This window comes from Hypanus sabinus, chromosome 18, assembly GCF_030144855.1.
Source record: "Hypanus sabinus isolate sHypSab1 chromosome 18, sHypSab1.hap1, whole genome shotgun sequence".
NCBI lineage: Eukaryota > Metazoa > Chordata > Chondrichthyes > Myliobatiformes > Dasyatidae > Hypanus > Hypanus sabinus.
Genome location: NC_082723.1, coordinates 72,448,827 through 72,467,425, shown reverse-complemented (window position 1 = coordinate 72,467,425; position 18,599 = coordinate 72,448,827). Strand labels below are relative to the sequence as shown.

Sequence of the window (18,599 nt, the reverse complement as noted above, 5' to 3'; positions counted from 1 at the left end):
AAATGTGAGGAAGCCTTTCAGTTGCTGAAGGAGCTGCTGACCCAGGCGCCAGTGCTGGCTTTTGCAGACCCCCGATTGCCGTATGTACTGCACACAGATGCCAGCCAAGAGGGTTTAGGGGGCATCCTATATCAGGATCAGGGCTCCGGGTTGAGGCATGTTGTGTTTGTCAGCTGGAGTCCGTCGCCCTCCGAGAAAAACTATCCCACCTGCAAGTTGGAATTTCTGGTGTTGAAATGGGCGGTAGTGCATAAGCTGAGTGACTACCTCTATGGGGCCAAGTTTGAGGTGAGGATGGACAACAAACCCTTTAACGTATATCCTGACCTCGGTGAAACTGGATGTCACAGGCCTTTGGTGGTTGGCAGCGTTGTCTGCCTATAATTTCAGCCTGAAGTACTGACCGGGAAGCAGGAACTTTGATGCTGATGCTTTGTCCCGAGGGGCGCATGAGGGACTGGTCAGGGATGAGGAGTGGAAGAGCGTTCCTGCCCCGGGGTTGAAGGCCCTGTGTCAGTTTGCCATCACCTCTATGTCAGAGGAAAAGGAGGGTCAGGAGCAAGTGGTGGATCAATTGGGGGCGTCTGATGATGCCATTCCCCCAAGTTTATTGTAACCTGACTGTTCTGAAGACAAATCAGCTGCCGGATTTGAGTTCTGGGAAACTGGCTGCTGCCTAGCGAGATGACCCAGGCATTGGTACCATTTGGGTTGCTGTCAAAAAGGGAGACATGGCTCAGGCGGAGACGACGAAACATTATTACAAAACATTCACGTGCACAAAAATAAAAAGCAAAATATTAGTATTGGTTGATTACTGTCACATGTACACATACTATTGCCACGTAGGAGGTTGGCTTAGTTGCCAGTTGAAAGCCACTTCTGCCATGTCAGTCATTGATTGGTCTGTTTTTAAAGTCGCAGCCACACTTTCTTATAGGTTGGCTTGAACACCAGGGCACCAATATCCGGTTCCGAGCGCCTCAGGCGGTATAAGAAAGGATGGCTCAGCCACTTTCTTCCATCTCCACAGCGCGCCTCAAGCTGAAGTCGTGAGCAGCGCTGAAGGACTATTAAGAAAGGGCATTGCAAACATAGACAGGCCCCCATTTTTGTTTAGTTAAGTATTCATTTGTAACAGGCTTGGTTCTTCAGTTTTATAATTTGGGGAGATTTAAAAGAGTACCCATTAAATTAAAGGGTAACTGAATGTCCAGCAGTGTAGTTTTGTGTAGTTTACACAAACACTTGTTTAGCTAAATGCTCAGTTTAATGTTTCACTGTTCATTTTTAACTAAATACTTAAGGTGTCCATTTTAAATTTGTGTCTTCTGTTTCATTCAGTGGATCTTCAAAAATGCCTCCACATTATAATGATTACATTCGCTGGGCAAGAGAAATGATGCAAATGCTAGATTTCTACCAAAACATCAGGAAGTGTGCACAAGACCAGAGTGGCCAGCAAGTCTCGCAATAACCTGGCGGAGAGATGCCAAGCAACATTAACCGCTCCCTGACACAGAAGGAAAACAATATCAGTGGCTCCAATTCCAGATCCAGACACACATAAATTTCTAGAGGAACCATGGAGAGCATTCTAGCTGGCTGCATCAGCATCTCGAATAGGTCGACTGTTTATTCCCTCTCCATAGATGCTGCCTGACTTGCTGAGTTCCTCCAGCAGTTTGTGTGTGCATTGCTCTGGATTTCCAGCATCTGCTGAATCTCTTGTTTACAATCTGCTGTTACATTTTGTTTCACAAACAACTTTTCAGCAGATTCCCAGAAGCAAAATTTTTTGTGACACCCTTTTTGATCGTGAGGTAGTGAATAGGGCAAGACCCCTGGTTGGGAGTCTCGTTTCAAGATGCAGGCTACTGGAATCATTCCATCCAAATTTCCACTTCCTGGCCATCTCAAACAAGCAAATGGGGAAACTCACAAAAGGGACAAAAAAAGACTGTTGGATCTCTGTTTAATTTCTGATCCCTTAAATCTTAAGCAGTCTTAATTCCAAGATTTATTACAAATATGCAAATATGAAGCAAACTAAATAAAGAGTTGAAAAACTATGCTAAAAGAATTAATGCTAAGACAAAAAATAAACACAGCTTTTCTGAAAAATCTATCACTTTTACGGATAAGGGAAATTCCTTAGATAGAAATAAATTGATTAATTTTTTTGTGCCATACTCTGCCAGAGCCTCGGCGACCACTTTTTTTTTCAAGTGGTTGTCCTGGAGGGAAGGTTCTGTGAGTGGTCCCCCACGTCCTTTTCACAGTGCAGTTGTGTTTTTTTTCACGAGGCTGAGTTGCAAGCTCAACACTCAACCTGGCAAGGATGGAAAGCGTGCCTGGGAGCGGTCCGACTGGGTTCGAACTCGGGAACCTTCGCACCAGAGTCCGGCGCTGATGTGACTGCGCCACCAGCGGGCCAAAATTGATTAATAAGCCATATAATTAAATCACGCAGGTAATGTGCCAATACTTAGCCAATGAAAAATGAAAAAGGTGATAAACTGTTAATTTAGTTGCTATACCACTTTCTGTGAATGCGAAAAAATGTGTGTAAATAAGTACAAATCTTATGAAAAGTGTAATTAAAAATAAAACAGTGGTTTCCAGCACCAGCATATGCAAATTGCTAAATCACTTTTCCATAACAACTTATTAATTACAACAGGGCAGCCCTTGACTGGCAGAAAAGTACAAAATTACAAGAGGAATTATCCGACAGTACCTGAGGGTTGAAGTAAACAATGGCCATAATTTGCTTGGCTCTGGAAATGCGTACAGTCAACTGCTTCCAGTAACCTTCATAAGTTTCTGGATTATACACACAATAAGGAGATGACCTGCAAACAAAAATAAAATTGGACTCAATAGGATACAAGGTGAAGGACATGGTGGGGGAGGGGTTGCTTTTCTTTACTTTACTGGTCACTTCAGCATAATATTTTACCCCCAGTTTAGTCCAAACTCATCTTTTCAATGACATGGGTAACTAATAGGTTAACATTGGATGGTGCACGTTTGGACTGAGTTTCTGTATCAGTTCTGTCTGTGTGTGGTATTAGCTGGAGAATATTGCTAACAAATTGTTTTTGTTTTTGTGTGGCCACATTAATCACTGTTCAAATACAGCTACTAAACCATTTAAGAAGAAAGCTTTTGATGAATGTCTTTTAAACTGCATTGAGACTTACAAGAAGAGTTGCTTTGTAGCATCTTCCAAGTGGCACAAGAATGTTGGGCTGATGCTACAATCAGCAGTAAGAGGCACAAGAGGTGGAATCTTACCCTAGAATGCCTCTCCTTTGGCAGTATTTCATCAGAACATCTGAAACAGGACCTGCCCTCACTAATGGCAGTTGTCCCATTGATAGGAAACCTGTGTGGGAGGGTTTGTAAAGTAGAAAAGATGTTGCACTGGGGTAATCCCACTCTCTCAACCTTATGTCTGGGTTCCCTAAAATCATACTTCAAATCAGCACTAATGGGCGTGGCCAGGTATGCTTGGACAGGCTAATTTCTAAGGCTGCATTACGTCGGGTATGGGATGGGGGAGGGGGCAGGATCAAAGTAAGCTGTAGAGATTGTAAACTTAATTACAACATGGGCACTAGCCTCTAGAGTATCTAGGATGTCTTCAAGGAGCGATGTCTCAAAAATATGGCGTCTATCATTAAAGACCCCCATCACCCAGGTCATGTCTTGTTCTCATTACTACCATCAGGGAGGAGGTACAGAAGCCTGAAGGCATACACTCAGCAATTCAAGAACAGCTTCCCTTCTCCCATCCAGTTTCTGAATGGACACTGAACCCATGAACACTACCTCACTACTTTTTTATTTCCGATTTTTGACATAAGCCGATAATATTAAACCAGATTGAAATAGCAGATATTACTTCCATACAGAAGGATAAAAGAGACGATGTGAAAAAAATGCAGCTAATAATACAATATAATCATCCATTGAAATAGTGGCTTTTAATAACCTTAGGTACTTCTGAAATGCCTTGACAACTTCCTTTGTTTGGGCTGGAATATGAACAGTATCAAATGGCTCTACAACAGCACATGATCCTCCCTTGTATTTACCCAAGCGACATCCAACAGTTTTATCTTCTCCATTTGCTCCAACGCCAATTAGAAACTCACACTTGTTGCGGTATTCACTCTGAAACGGAAAATTGCAATGCTGGAAATCAGCTGGGGTGGCTGAATCCATAATTGAGTACAAACACCAACTTTGCACTACTGAAGCTCCCATGTTTGACTGATTGAATTTTACTAATATCTCAGTGAGTATTCATACAAGGTAAGTAACAATTCAGAAGAAGTTAGGTCAGTATATGTTCACATGCACAAGTTGAAATAAGGCAGTCAGCCAAAACGGCAATCACTGAATCAGCTACAAATCACAGTAGATCCAAACCACATCTCTTGCTGAGCTGAGGAGATTTACCAGGATGTTGCTTGGATTGGAGAATTTTGTCTTGGTTGAGTGAGCTAGGACTTTTCTCTTTGGAGTGAAGGATGATGAGAAGTAACTTGCCAGAGACATACAAGATGCTAAGAAACACAGATCAAGTGGACAGCATGAGACTTTTTCCCATGGCTAACACCAGGGGATACGTCCAAGAGCACCACATCACTGGACTGTCTCAATGACCTGGTGAGCTACATTGGCTGGAGTCAGGGCCTTGCCCTTTGGCTCTTGGTAGGGTCATCCATGCCAAACAGGTCAAAGGGTACAGGCCAGACTCAGGGTAGTCCACAGGTCATCTAAGTTCAGGGGTTCAGCTCAGGGCTAATAACACTGACTGGTCAATTTTTAAATTATTATTATTACGGAAACAGCAATGAAGAATCCTCCATCTGTGTATGATGGTATGGACAGACAAAGATGGAGGACCTTCACTGCTGCCCGAAACCTCAGTGGTGTAACAGGCAGTTAGTAAGTAATATCACAGGGAATAACTTTAAGATGACTGGAGAAAATTACTGGGGAGAGATGTCAGAGGTAAGAATTTTTACACAGAGTGGTGGGTGCATAGAATGCGCCATCATGATGGAGGCATATACATCAGGGACATTTAAGAGGCTCTTAGATAGGCACATGGATAAAATATAAAAGAAGGGCTATGTGACAGGGAAGGGATAGATTGATCTTAGAATAGATTGAGAGGTTGGCATAACATCATAGACCAAAGGTCCTGTACTATGCTATAATGTTCTATATTGTTAAAGGCTGAGTTGTCACTTGTACATTTTCAACACTCATCATTACAATGCCTGTGTGGAAATATTTTCACACCCAAGACAAGTGATGAAAGAGTCTGTAGATCACTGTGGCATTTTGTTCTTTAATCTGCATCTACCAAACAGGATCTAATTGCATCCAGGAGTGGATATCAATTGCTCAAAGCCAATGCCAGAAGAGCAGATATTCTGTACATTTACAGTTACGTATTAGAACTTCACGTCAATCAGATTCACTGTGGTTCTGCTCACTCAAGTCTTAGGAAAGATTCTGACTTTGGGAAACAGATACAACTGACAAAGTCATGTGAAATATGGAACATTAACATACCTGCACTGGCGATGGCTTCACTCCCTCTAAAGGGCAACAGATTCCACCATGCGTCTTTTTCTGTTGAAAAACCCAGGGCACAAAAGCTCGATTGTGGGCTACTATTTCACTAATAGTTTGAAAAAGAGAGAGAAACAATTACTCTGAGGTAAATTATGTTAAGAACAAAAATAGCAGCTGGAACAACCCATACAGACCCTTGGGTCTGCTCTGCAACATGTGGATTTTTCAATGGTTCTATTTAATATCAGAGAATGTATACAGTATACAACCTGAAGTTCTTATTCTTTGCAAACATCTACGAAAAAGGGAAAAGATCACGAAGAATGAATGACAAAAAAATGTTACAACCCAAAGCCCCTCCCTCCCGTGCACAAGCAGCAGCAAAGCATCACCGCTACACCCCATTTGTTCCAAACGGAAGCATCAGCCACCAAGCAAGCAATAGCAAAGCCCCCAAAGGGAGACTGTGATCTGCAGTCCAACAAAATCCATTATTCACTTGATAATTGGTCATGCCACAGGCTCTCTTGCTCACTAACAAGTGACAAAGAGGTGTCACCCCCTTCCACAGTGAGAGAGGAGATCAACAAATGTTACAGACTGAAACACTGCTTTTATTCTGAGTTTCTCCAACTTGAGAATCAGGGGAGAGGGGGTGGGGGCAAGGGAGAGGGGGATAGGTGGTAGGGGGAGGGAAGAGGAAGGGGAGGAGAGGGATCACCGGAATACTGAGGCTTCCAACAGCCACACCTGCTGTCACAATGTTCTGTTCTCCCGTGATGCCTCAGTGGGCAGCATCATCATGAAATCACTTCATACACTGAGCCCATAATATCTATCAATCAATTCTGACTTGAATATATTCAGCACTGAAACCTCCTCAATGTCTTGTGCAGGGAATTCTAATGTTTCTTTCCCACTTGGCTGAGAAAAAAATTCTCCTTGTTTGCTTTCCAAGTGAGTAACGATCGATTTCACATAAATTGGAGAGGGGAAGTGTTATCCTTGTAAACAGAAAGATTTTGAGCATTTCAATGGGATCACCTTTCATTCTAAAGAGTATAGGCCCAGTCTGCTTCAATTTGTACGACAAATCCTCTATACTTCTTCACTTGGACCTCATAACTACCAATTTGGAAATTCTAAACATAAATATTCATGATATTTTTCCTTTTGGCATGGGATCCAAGTTAGAAAAGTACACTTTGTTGGTTATCTTTAAATAAACTGCTTTACTTTCAGATTGAAATAAATGTTGCATGATTGATTTATTTTCCTTATGGCTCTTGCCCTTGAGTTGATAACTGAAACCTACAAATCTGATATTGGGTAGCTCTCTCTTGACCGGCACTGGCATCAAGAGTTGAATGAATAACTTCTCTTCATTATATTTCCTACTTTCTGAGTTAAATATTGCTTTCAAAATTGAAACACAAATAAAATGGATAATTGTTGCACCAAAATGAGCAAGTTTGTGTCAGACAAGAAGGTAAAAATTCACATATTTCAGTACTGAATCTGAACTGTCTGAAAAGACATTATTCAGATTTTAATTTATATTTTTATTCATAGTGTTGCAGGATAAATGATTTTATCTGTGTCCCAACTTTATCATTAGCAAGCTGGGTTACCCAGGCCTTGGTAAATGAGACAGTTAAAAGTCAAGAATTTCTGAATGAAACCACCCTGGGCACACTCTCTTCTCGCTGCTACCATCAGAAAGAAGATACAGGAGTCTCAGGAACCACACCACCAGGTTCAGGTACAGTTATTACCCCTCAACCATCAGGTTCTTGAACCAAAGAGGATAACTTAACTTGACTTGCCCTATCACTGAACTGTTTCCACAACCTATGGACTCACTTTCAAGGACTCTTCAGCTCATGTTCTTGGTTATTTATTGCTTAGCTATCTATTGTTATTATTTCCTTTTTTTTCCCTTTTGTACTTACACTATTTGTTGCCTTTTGCACATCGGTTGTTTGTCCGCCCTGTTGTAGCGGTCTTTCACAGATTCTATTATGGTTCTTGGACTTACTGAGTACTGTCTGCCCCCAAGAAAACAAATCTCAGGGGTGTATATGGTGACATATATGTACTTCGATAATTATCACAAATGATAATAAACTATAATTATGATTTTTAAAATAATTATAATTTAATTTCTTTGAACTTTTCTATCCCAAATGTAACACAAAAAACGCTGGAGGAATTCAGCAGATCAAGCCAAATCAATACAAGGAATAAACAGTGGAGTTTCAGACTGACACCCTTCAACAGGGTTGTAAAGAAAGTGGACAGAATAAGAACGAATCTGATAGGAGAGGAGAGTGGTCCATGGGAGAAAGAGAAGGAGGAGGGGAACCAGAGGGAGGTGATCAGCAGGTGAGAAGGTGTGAGAAACTAACCAGAATGGAGAATGGAAAAAGAGGGGAGTAAAAGGATGAAATTATCAGAAGTTGGAGAAATCAATGTTCATGCCATTAGGTTGGAGACTACCCAGGCAGAACATGAAGTGTTGCTCCTCTAACCCGAGTGAGGCCTCATAATAGCAGTTGAAGAAGCCATGGAGAGACATGTCAGAATGGAAATGGGAAGTTAAGTAATTTCTCCCCTTCCTACCTTCTCTCCTTTTCCATCCCCTAACCTGATTTCCATGACACACAAATGCTTGATGCCTGGAAGCAGGGTGCTGGGAAATGAGCAGATGCCGCACTGCCCTGCAATCCCCGATTTAACCTTAGCCTAATCACAGGACTATTTACAATGATTGATTAACCTAACTGATATGTCTTTGAACTGTGGGAGGAATCCAGAGCACCTAAAGGAAACACACATGGTGACGGGGAGAGCGTACAAACTCTGTATAGGCAGCAGTAGGAATTGAACTTGTGCCACTGGCACTGTGAAACATTGAACTAACCACTACACTACCACACTGCCATGCATGTGATATTTTTGTACCTGTCAACTTGAAAGCATTGCACTCATCGAAACCCTGGTTTCCATCAGTTAATCAATCATTGCATGGTGCTCATCTATTGCCATTAATCCACTGCAATAACTTTGTTTGTGGCAATTTGTGCCTTTTGGAAATTTACTTATTTATTGAGATACAGCACAGTGTCTCAGGGTTGGGTGTGTCACCATCTGCGCCACCCCCACCACCCCTGGCACTCCTTCTCTGCCACACCCCTCCTGCATCACTCCACTCTCACAATTCCCAATATCTTTTCCTTCTGCTAGATTTACAAGTGTATTCTCTGCTCCACAATGACAAATACAGCACTGTGCAGAAGTCTTAGGCACTCTAGCTATATATACAGGTATGTGTCTAAGACTTCTGCACTCTCCTGTATGTTTTGTTGACTACTTAATTACTCTTAAGTTTCATCACTTCAAGACAGGAAAGTTCATACTGTGACCTAGTTAATCTGGAAGGAGACCAATCCTGACACTATGCGCCAGACAAGAATGGCTGACTGTCTGGTGTGACAAGCTTTAATGACTTCAAGACTGCATGCTTACTTGCTAATAAATACATTTCTTTAACTTTGTGGAACATCATTATTATTGGATTGATCGGAGGAAGTATCATACAAGGAAAACAACCCATGATAGGTTGCCAGCCACAGCAACTGGCTTGTTAGAATTAATTGACTGCTACACAATCCTTAACTTTTCTTGTGATCAAATAGGATGTACATCTACTGGGAAATATAATTCTGTCCACCACTGTATGATTTCTAATAGAGGTGGAAGGGAGTGGAGTTGGAGAAAAATAAGGCAATTCCAGAATACAAAGTGAAGTCAATTGGAAATATTTCAATCAATAGTGGTCAATGTTTTAAAAAAATCAGTGGGGAAAAGATGTCATAGAATTGTGGTGGGTCATTGCCACTGACTGAAGTCAAACAAATGTTACAGATTTCAGGTACTGAGGACAAGAAATCAGAAGAGGGTATCAAGAATATTAATAATAGTTGGAAGTTGGATTGTACCCAAATCAGACTGATATTACTTACATTTGTTCTATATTCTAAAAGGTTAGATCAATCCTGGAGCAGGTTTAAAAGATTGGCAACATTGTGAGCTGAAATGCCCATAGAGTGCTGCACTATTCAATGTTCTATTTAATGAAAAAGTCAACAAGACATTGCACACCATGCACTTATGGTATTATGGTCCATTTCACTTTGTATTTCAATAGACATGATAAATATATAATCAAAATCGAATTCAAAATAAATCTGCTGACTTCATGAGATTTGAGGCAGTTATTGTGGAAATATAACTGTAACAATAGAACAATAGAAAGCTTTTGACAAGAAGCCATTGGCCCAACAAAGTTAGCCAAATTCCCATTCATATAACATGTTGAAATAACTACTGAGTTTAGATTTGAAAGTCTCTAAGGTTCTACTCTCAACTACACAACTAAGTAGTTTGTTCCATGTGTCCACAACTTGCTGGGTAAAGACTTCCTGATGTTAGTCTGAAATCGCCCTTTAACCAGTCTCCACCTACGATGATGGATTAATTTTCAAGTAGCAGTTGACATCCAGCTTACTTATATCCTTAATGATTTTGGATACTTCTTTCATGTCTCCTCTCATACGTCTACATATGCTAAAAAGACTTAATTATTTCAATCTTTCTTTTTAACTCATACCCTGCAGACCTGAAATGAGCCTAGTTGCCCTTCTCTGAATTCTCTCCAGTGCCTTCACATCCCTCACAGAATATGGAGACCAAATCGTACACCATACTCAAGGTGTGGCTTCACAAGCGCATTATACAGCTTAAGGAGAACGTCTCTAGACTTGAACTCCACTGAGCGCCTTATATAGCCCAACATTCTGCTAGTCTTCCTAATCACATTGTCTAGATGTTGAGAGTGATGAGTCTATTGGGCCACTCAAATCCTCATACACTGCACTTTCTAACTCAAGACCTCCCCCCCCCCCCCATTGTATATTTGGATCTAATATTTTTACTTCCTATATGTAATACTTTACATTTACATTACATTAAATTTCATGTGCTATTTATCTGCCCACATCTGTATTGATTCCGCTGCCTGAATGTTATCAGTACCCCCCCCCAAAAATTCTGTGTCATCTGCAGACATTACTAGTTTATTTGTGATGTGCTTAACCAAATCATTAACGTAAATTAAAAACAACTGCGGTCCCAAAACTGATCCCTGCGGAATCCCACCTTTAACATCTTCGAGGTGTGAAAATGATCCTCTCACCATAACTCGTTTTCTGTTTTTGAGCCAATTCTGCACCCATTCGCACACATTACCCTGAATCCCTACCTCTTGTAATTTGATTATTAACCTCTTGTGAAGTAACTTGTCAAAAGCCTTCTGAAAGTCCAAATAAATTATATCAACTGCTCTATTGCTATCATAAATTTAAGTTACCTCTTCATAGGGCTCCAGCATATTAGTAAAACATAAATTTCCCTTTCTGAACTCATGCTGGCTTCCGCTAACATGCCTGTTCTTATCAGCTGCTTTTCCACTTCATTCTTTATTATTGCTTCCATTATCTTACCTATGATACAGATTCAGCTTACTGGTCTATAGTTACCAGGGTCAGTGTGGTCACCTTCTTGTATACCAGGACAATGTTAGCCTATTTCCAGTCCTTAGGGATTCCGCCAGTCTTCAATGACTTTTGAAGTAATATGTTAGGGGTTTGTGTATATACATAATCACAGACCTCTTGGATATATGTTGTCTGGCCCTGAAGATTTATTAACTTTCAGCCTTTTCAGCTAAAGCAGTACTTCACTTCCTAAGAACTCTAAGTCACTTAAAGCAACCTTATTTCCTCCACTTACTGGCATATTGCTAACATCTTAGCAGGTGAATACTTCAGTAAAATATGAGCATCCACTATGTCCTTCCCTACATAACTTAACACCTCACTATTAGTCCTAATACACTTGACTTCCTCCTTGACTTTTCTTTTACTAGTAAAGTATTGAAAAAATCTTTTGCAGTCAATCTTAGCATTATCAGCAATATCCTTCTCAACCTGCCTTTTGGCAATCTGAATTTTCCTCTCGACTATAGCTCTCATATTTTCATATGCCCTACAGTTAATATCATTCCTGTTTTTCTGCATTCCTTATATAGCTCTCTTTTTTCAATAACTTTTAGTATATCTTTATTCATCCGTGTAGTTGATCTAATGTTTTTATTGCTTCTCCCAACTTTGGGTATGAACATTCCCTGCACTGCATGCATTACCTCTTTAAATCAGCCCCATTGTTCCCCAACTGACTCAATATCAAGCAGTTCCTTCCAGTTTATCTTCTGAAGTCTTTGTCATATCTGCACAAATTTTGCTTTTCTGAAATTCAATTTAATGGCTTTGGTTTTAACTGATATATTCTCTCAAAAATCTTTGAGACTAACAATGTTATGATCAATTATCCCTAAAGACTCAACATCTTCTGTACTCAAAATTCTATCCCAATTATTACGGAATAACAAATCTAGACTAGCCTTCCCTCTTGTTGGTGTATTACCATACTGGGTCAAAAAACAATCATTCAATAACTCAATGAATTCACTTTCCTGTAATCCGTTAGTCTCCCACTAAATATTTGCGAAATTAAAGTCACCCATAACTACAATATCACCTTAAGATTTACTTTAACAATATTCTGATGGAATCGTTGATTAAAATCACTATCTGCATTTGGGGGTCTATAACATATGACTAATGTTCTTCCTTTATCCTTATAGCCTTCAAATCTCACCCAAATATCTTCACTAAGCTTTGATTTATCTCCTATCATAAGCAGCCTCACATTTAATCCTGAAGTCTTTATCAATTTATAATTTTTGTGAAATGCAATGTGGCAAAATGGAACCAATGTGATCCAGAGTACTACTTTAGTTGGAGACTTACAAGTGTGTGCGTGTTTTATAACATGGGATGTGTTTATGGCAGGGAATGTTCTGACAACCAAGAAAAACAAGACGTAGCTGTCATGGGAGGAAGAAGCCTCAAAAGACAAATGGACTGATTAAACACAAATGTGATGGGTACAGATAAGTATGGAATACCATTATGGGATGGAATGACCTCAAAGACATGAAGTTGAAGCACTACTGGATAAAAATGGTTTGTTTTGTGCAGCAAGATCGAAGCTACCTTCCAGTGACTTAACGTATGGAGGGAGACTTTCCCTTACAAGTAATAAAAGTACTTATAATTTGATCCACTCTAACTTTTTGTAGTTTGTTACTGTATATTAGGAGACCTAGCTAAATGGTACATGACACTACCTACAGGCACTAATCCTGGGCCTCCTTTTGCACAAAGGGACACAAAATCCTTATCTGAGTAAAGATACAGAAGATGAGTCAATATAAGTAATTCTTGGAAATGTATCTACATACTACTATTTATTCACATTGTTATTAGACTGAATATAGGACAGAGAACACTACAGCACAGTAAAGGTCCTTTTAATCTAGAATGTATCTAACCCTTCCCTTCTAAATAGCTGTCCATTTTTCTATTATCCATGTGCCTATTGAAAAATTACTAAAATACCCCTAATGTAACTGCCACTCTACCATCACCCATAGCAGGGTGTTCCATGCACTTACCAGACTCCGTGGAACTTGTCTCTAATACCCCCCACCCCTTCACTTTCCTCTAATCACCTTAAACTTATGCCTTTTCATATTTGTTGTTTCTGCCCTGAGAAAAAGTCACTGGCTATCCACTCAATCTATGCCTATTACCATCTATCAAGTCACCTCTCGTCCTCCTTTGCACCAAAGAGAAATGCCCTAGCTCAATCTATCCTCGTAAGACAAATTCTTAAAAGTTAGTGCATATTATTGTACAACCAGATAAAGTTCAGCTTTTATACCTGCAGTTAATCTTGGATTGTTTTTAAACTACCCACTTGCAAATCCAAGTGATGTCTGTGTTTGCATGTGGCTATTCATAAAAATAATAAACCTTAATATTTCTTGCTTTACCATCACATTCAGAATCCCAAGGGGGAATAACGTACATACGTGGTCAACATTCCCAAGACTTGCAAGACATTTTGCTCTTTCTTTTTCAATTGCTCTTCGTATGGAATGTTCCACAAAGGCGTCACAACATCTGCAATCTGTTCACTTAACGGTCTATCTGAAATTTCCACTGGAACAGGACGTTTCAGCTCAGGATCACCATTCTCAGTCCCCTCCTGCTTTCGTTTTTTGGCAATTGGATCTGCTTTTGGCTTAGCTAATCGGACATGCAAGTTCTTGTTTTTCCACACTTGACCCTGAAGAACTTCCATGGCTTGATCTCGATCTTTCTCTTCTTTAAAAGTCACAAATGCAAAAGGTTGTTTACCAAACAGTTTAATTTTATGAGGAACCAGATTATTTTTGCTGAGGAATTTTCGCAAATCACTGAAGCTTACAAACTTTGGGAGGTTTTGAATTTCTATCTTGTAAATCTCAGAAGTAAAAAGATCACCCTTGATGTATCGATACACATCAGTCCCAGGCTCATCCGTTTCCACCTGAGTTTCAGTTGCGGGATTGGACTTTTTATTTTCCTCTGTCACACTTAAATCAGTTAAGTCACTCATTTCTCCTTGATCAGCTCCAGGAGATACACTAACTCCTTCTTCAGCCATGTTGCCAAGACTCTAAAACATGAACATAATCATTGTTACTCTTCTGCTCAGCATATCTGGCTATCACATAGTACTTCAGAATCACTGATATCACTGGCATATGTTATGAAATTTGTTGTCTTTGCAGCAGCAGTACAATGTAATACAGAATAATAGGGAAAAAACTAAATATAAATAAAATCGTTAAATTAAATAAGGAGTGCAAAAAATAGAAATAAAATAGTTGTGAGGTAGTGTTCACAAGTTCAATGTCCATTCAGAAATCAGACAGCAGAGGGGAAGAATCTGCTCCTGAATCACTGAGTTTGTGCCTTTGGGTTCTTGAATTTCTGATGGTGGCAATAAGAACAATGTATGATCTGGATCCTTAATGATGAATGCCCCTTTTTTGAGGTATTACTCCTTAAGGATGTCCTGGTTACTGCCCATGATGGAGTGAGTAAGTTAACAACTGTCTGCAGCTTATTTCAATTCTGTGCAGTAGCGACCTCCACCCCATACCAGACGGTGATGTAGCTACTTAGAATGTTCTCCCCAGTACATCTGCAGAAATTTGCTAGTGTCTTTGGTGACGTTCCAAATCTTAAGTTCCTAATGAAATATAGCCTTCTTTATACAGGCATCAACACAAAACAGAACGTAGAACATTACAGCGCAGGAACAGGTCATTCAGACCACAATGTTGTGCCGAACCAGCTGAAAAGCAAATCAAAGACACCTAAACACTAATCCATCCTACCTACACAATGTCTATATCCCACTATCTTCCTTATATCAATGTGCTTATCCAAGCGTCTCTTAAAAGCTTCTAATGTATTTGCTTTTACCAACATAGCAGGCAGTGCATTCCAGGCATCCATGACTCTCTGAGTAAAAAACTTACCCTTCACAGCCCCCTTGAACTACCCCCTCTCACCTTCAATGCACGCCCACTAGTCTTAGACATTTTCACCCTGGGAAACAGATATTTTCTGTCCACTCTATCTGTGCCTCTCATAATCTTGTAAACCTCTATCAGACCTCCCTCAGTCCCCAGCATTCCAGAGAAAACAACCTCCAGTTTATCCAGCCTCTCATGATCGCACATGCCCTCACGGTAAACCTCTTCTGCACCCTCTCCAAAGCTTCAACACCCTTCCTATAGTAGGGTGACCAAGATTATATGCAATGCTCCAGATGTGGCCTAACCAGAGTTTTATAAAGTTGCAACATAACCTTTGGAACTCAATGCCTTGACTAATAAGTGCAAGCATTCCATAAGCCTTCTTAACCTCCATATTGACCTGTGTAACCACTTCCAAAGAGCTGTGAACTTGGATTTGCTTCATAGCTGGTTCAGCACATTTTTGTCCGAATGGCCTGTTTCTGTGCTGTACTCTTTTAATGTTCTATCCGTTACAGGGCAAGGCCAGGGTTGCCACAGGGATGTGTTGACAGGATTCTCTAGCCAAATGGAGGCAGTTGACAATAGAAATTATAATGGATTAGTAATATCAAAGCTGTGGAACATGCTCAGTAGGACAGACTGTATTATTAGAGAAAGAAAGCTGAGGTAACATGACAGATGGCTGTCTTACAGCAGAAAGATCAACTTCTTTATCTGTATTACCTTCCGCCAAGTGCTCTCATTAATCCACTTGACAGACAGACCAAAGTGAACAACATTAGCCATATCCTATCACAGGATGGTGGGGGGGGTCTACTGGTCTCGAAGAAGGGTCTCAGCCTGTACCATCGAATGTTCGTTATTTCCATGTATGTTCTCTGGCCTGCTGAGTTCCTCCAGCAATTTGTGTGTTCCTATCACACTTATTCCATAGACTCAAGAAAATCTGCAGTTGCTGGAAATCCAAAGCAACACACACATAATGCTGGAGGAACTCAGCAGGCCAGGCAGCAACTGCAGAAAAGAGTGAGCAGTCGACATTTCGGGCCGAGACCTTCTATCAGAACTGAAAGGGAAGGGGGAAGGAGTCAGTGTAAGATGGGGGAAGGGAGGAAGAAGTACAAGGTGGCAGGTAATAGGTGAAACCAGGAAAGGGGAAGGGGGGGTGAAGTAAAGAACTGGGAAAGTCTGGAGAAGGGGGGAACTTATAGTAGAGGACAGAAAACCATGGAGTTATTCCATTGCTTCTACTCATATCCTCATCACATTCGCAGAAAATTACACTTTTTTTAAACCACAAGTGCTCTTTTCAGAGATGCATTCCATCAGTTGAGTTTTTCCAGCATTTTCTTTTTATTTTCATATAATGGGGTCTTTTGCATACGGCTGAGAGCTGTCAGAGTGCGAGGATATCATTGAAAACTATAATGCTACTTGAAAATACAAAGGAAGTAACTTTGTAACCTTCATCTGCTTTTCAATCAATAAAAAAGACTGAACATCCTGTATGTTAAATTTCCACCACTGCGGAAATTTTGAAAAAAATTTGGAAATATAGTTTGCCTTCAGTTAGTCACAAAAATTTTACAACTTCCATCTGACATTCACTTTCAAACTTTACACTTTTAGAAGATGCTACAGAGATTTAATACAAAATAAAACAAAAGCAGAAAATATGTAGCAATCAGGGAATTGAAAGGTTGACATATTTACAGCCTGTTTTAACTCTTTACATACTTTATCAAAACAACACACACACCAAGTGCTGGAGGAACTCAATAGGCCAGGCAGCATCTATGGAAAATAGTAAACAATAAATATTTCAGGCCAAGACCCACCCTTCATCAGACTTTCTCATGTTTGTTCTCGTCAATTTATTAAATTAGGTTTTTATTTCTAAATGTTTAATTCTAACTGTATTCTCACTGGCTACATCATTGTCTGGTACAGGCAGTGATGGAGCTACAGCACAGGATCGAAGTAAGCTGCAGAGTTGTAAAATTAGTGAGCTTTGTCATGGGCACTAGCCTCTGTAGTATCCAGGAGATCTTTGAAGAACAGTGCAAGGACCCCCACCGCCCAGGTCATGCTCTCTTCTCATTGCTATCATCAGGGAGGAGGTACAGAAGCCTGAAGGCACATACTCAATGATTAAGGAATAACTTTTTCCCCTTCAGCCATCCGATTTCTGGACATTGAACCCATGAATACTACTTCACTACTTATTTATTTCTGAATTTGCTATTTAAAATAAGTAGTCTTTCATCTATAATTAAACAGCATATGGTGGTGATATTAAATCTAATTCTGAACGACTTACCACTTAAATGACAAAACAATTCAGTATCCAATGCTCTACTACACAATGAGTTAAAAAGTATACTTCATTTCAAAAACAGTACATTATCAATAAACTGTTACACATTAGAAACCAAAGCTTACAACCGAGATGATGAATGATCTGCATGGATGGCATCCAGAACAATTTTTACTGCATCTTTTGGTTGGTACATGACATTAATAAACCAATTACATAATGTATACAGCTGTTTCTTATCTGCAACTACATTTAGGTGAAATATTACTTAGCAACTACAGTTGAGTAAGATCAAGGGAGGGGGAAAAAATCACCTGAGAATATTTGTATATTGTACTTGGAAACATATTATATTTATTTAAATAAAAAGAAATGGTACTACAAGATTTAAATGCAGTAATTAAAACCTAGATTATTGCAAGAGTGGTTAAGGTCAGCAGTACAAAAACAGGATAAAAACTAAAAAGCGACAAGAATTCTGAGGAGAAATAAAGACAGGAGAGAAATGAGGGAAATCTGGATCGACGCACACAAAATACTGGAGGAAATCAGCGGCTCAGGTAGCGTCTGTGGAGGTAAATGGAGCAGTTGAGGGTATTATTTTGAGTTTTTCGGGCCGAGAAAATTAGTAATCAAGGGATCTCAGACTGAAAAGTCGACTGACTGTTCATTTTCCTCTGTAGAGACTGTCTAAATCGGTGAGTTCCTCCAGCATTTTTGCGTGTATTGATTCTGATTCGAAGTCCCCGATTTCTTTACACAACCTGTGGCAAAAGGGGTTTAAAATAAACAACCACTGATATTCTTCTCACGATGAGACTTAGAGAGATGTGAGGCAAACAAATGAGGGCATATGGGTGAAATTGGAACATTGGTCAGTTCCCATGCAATATCGACCTTATGAGTGAGAATACATACATGCACGACTTTTTTGCAAAATAATCTTTACAACATTTTAAAAAAACACACTATCGAACCTACTCACACCTGACAAGAATTTAAGTGACTCTTTAAACACCATCAGCCGCCGAGGCCGCCGCCATTTAATAGAGGCAACCTCGCGGAGGATTGTGGGATTAACCCATCCCATGCCTAAAAAGCTGAGGTAACGCTTCAGAA

General features: G+C 40.0%; 1 protein-coding gene across 1 annotated transcript in view; it reads right to left on the bottom strand.

Moving 5' to 3' along the window:
- trmt2a (tRNA methyltransferase 2 homolog A) overlaps nucleotides 1–18,534 on the bottom strand; it is a 50,897-nt gene extending 32,363 nt beyond the window's left edge. Inside the window, exons 1-5 of the mRNA XM_059994649.1 lie at nucleotides 18,466–18,534; nucleotides 13,661–14,289; nucleotides 5,599–5,707; nucleotides 4,001–4,182; nucleotides 2,741–2,855 (exon numbers count right to left, since the gene is read on the bottom strand). Coding sequence (XP_059850632.1) covers nucleotides 2,741–2,855; nucleotides 4,001–4,182; nucleotides 5,599–5,707; nucleotides 13,661–14,289; nucleotides 18,466–18,501 — 1,071 coding nt within the window. The 5' untranslated portion in view covers nucleotides 18,502–18,534. The remainder of the gene's footprint in view (nucleotides 1–2,740; nucleotides 2,856–4,000; nucleotides 4,183–5,598; nucleotides 5,708–13,660; nucleotides 14,290–18,465) is intronic.
- Nucleotides 18,535–18,599: the final 65 nt, after the last annotated feature.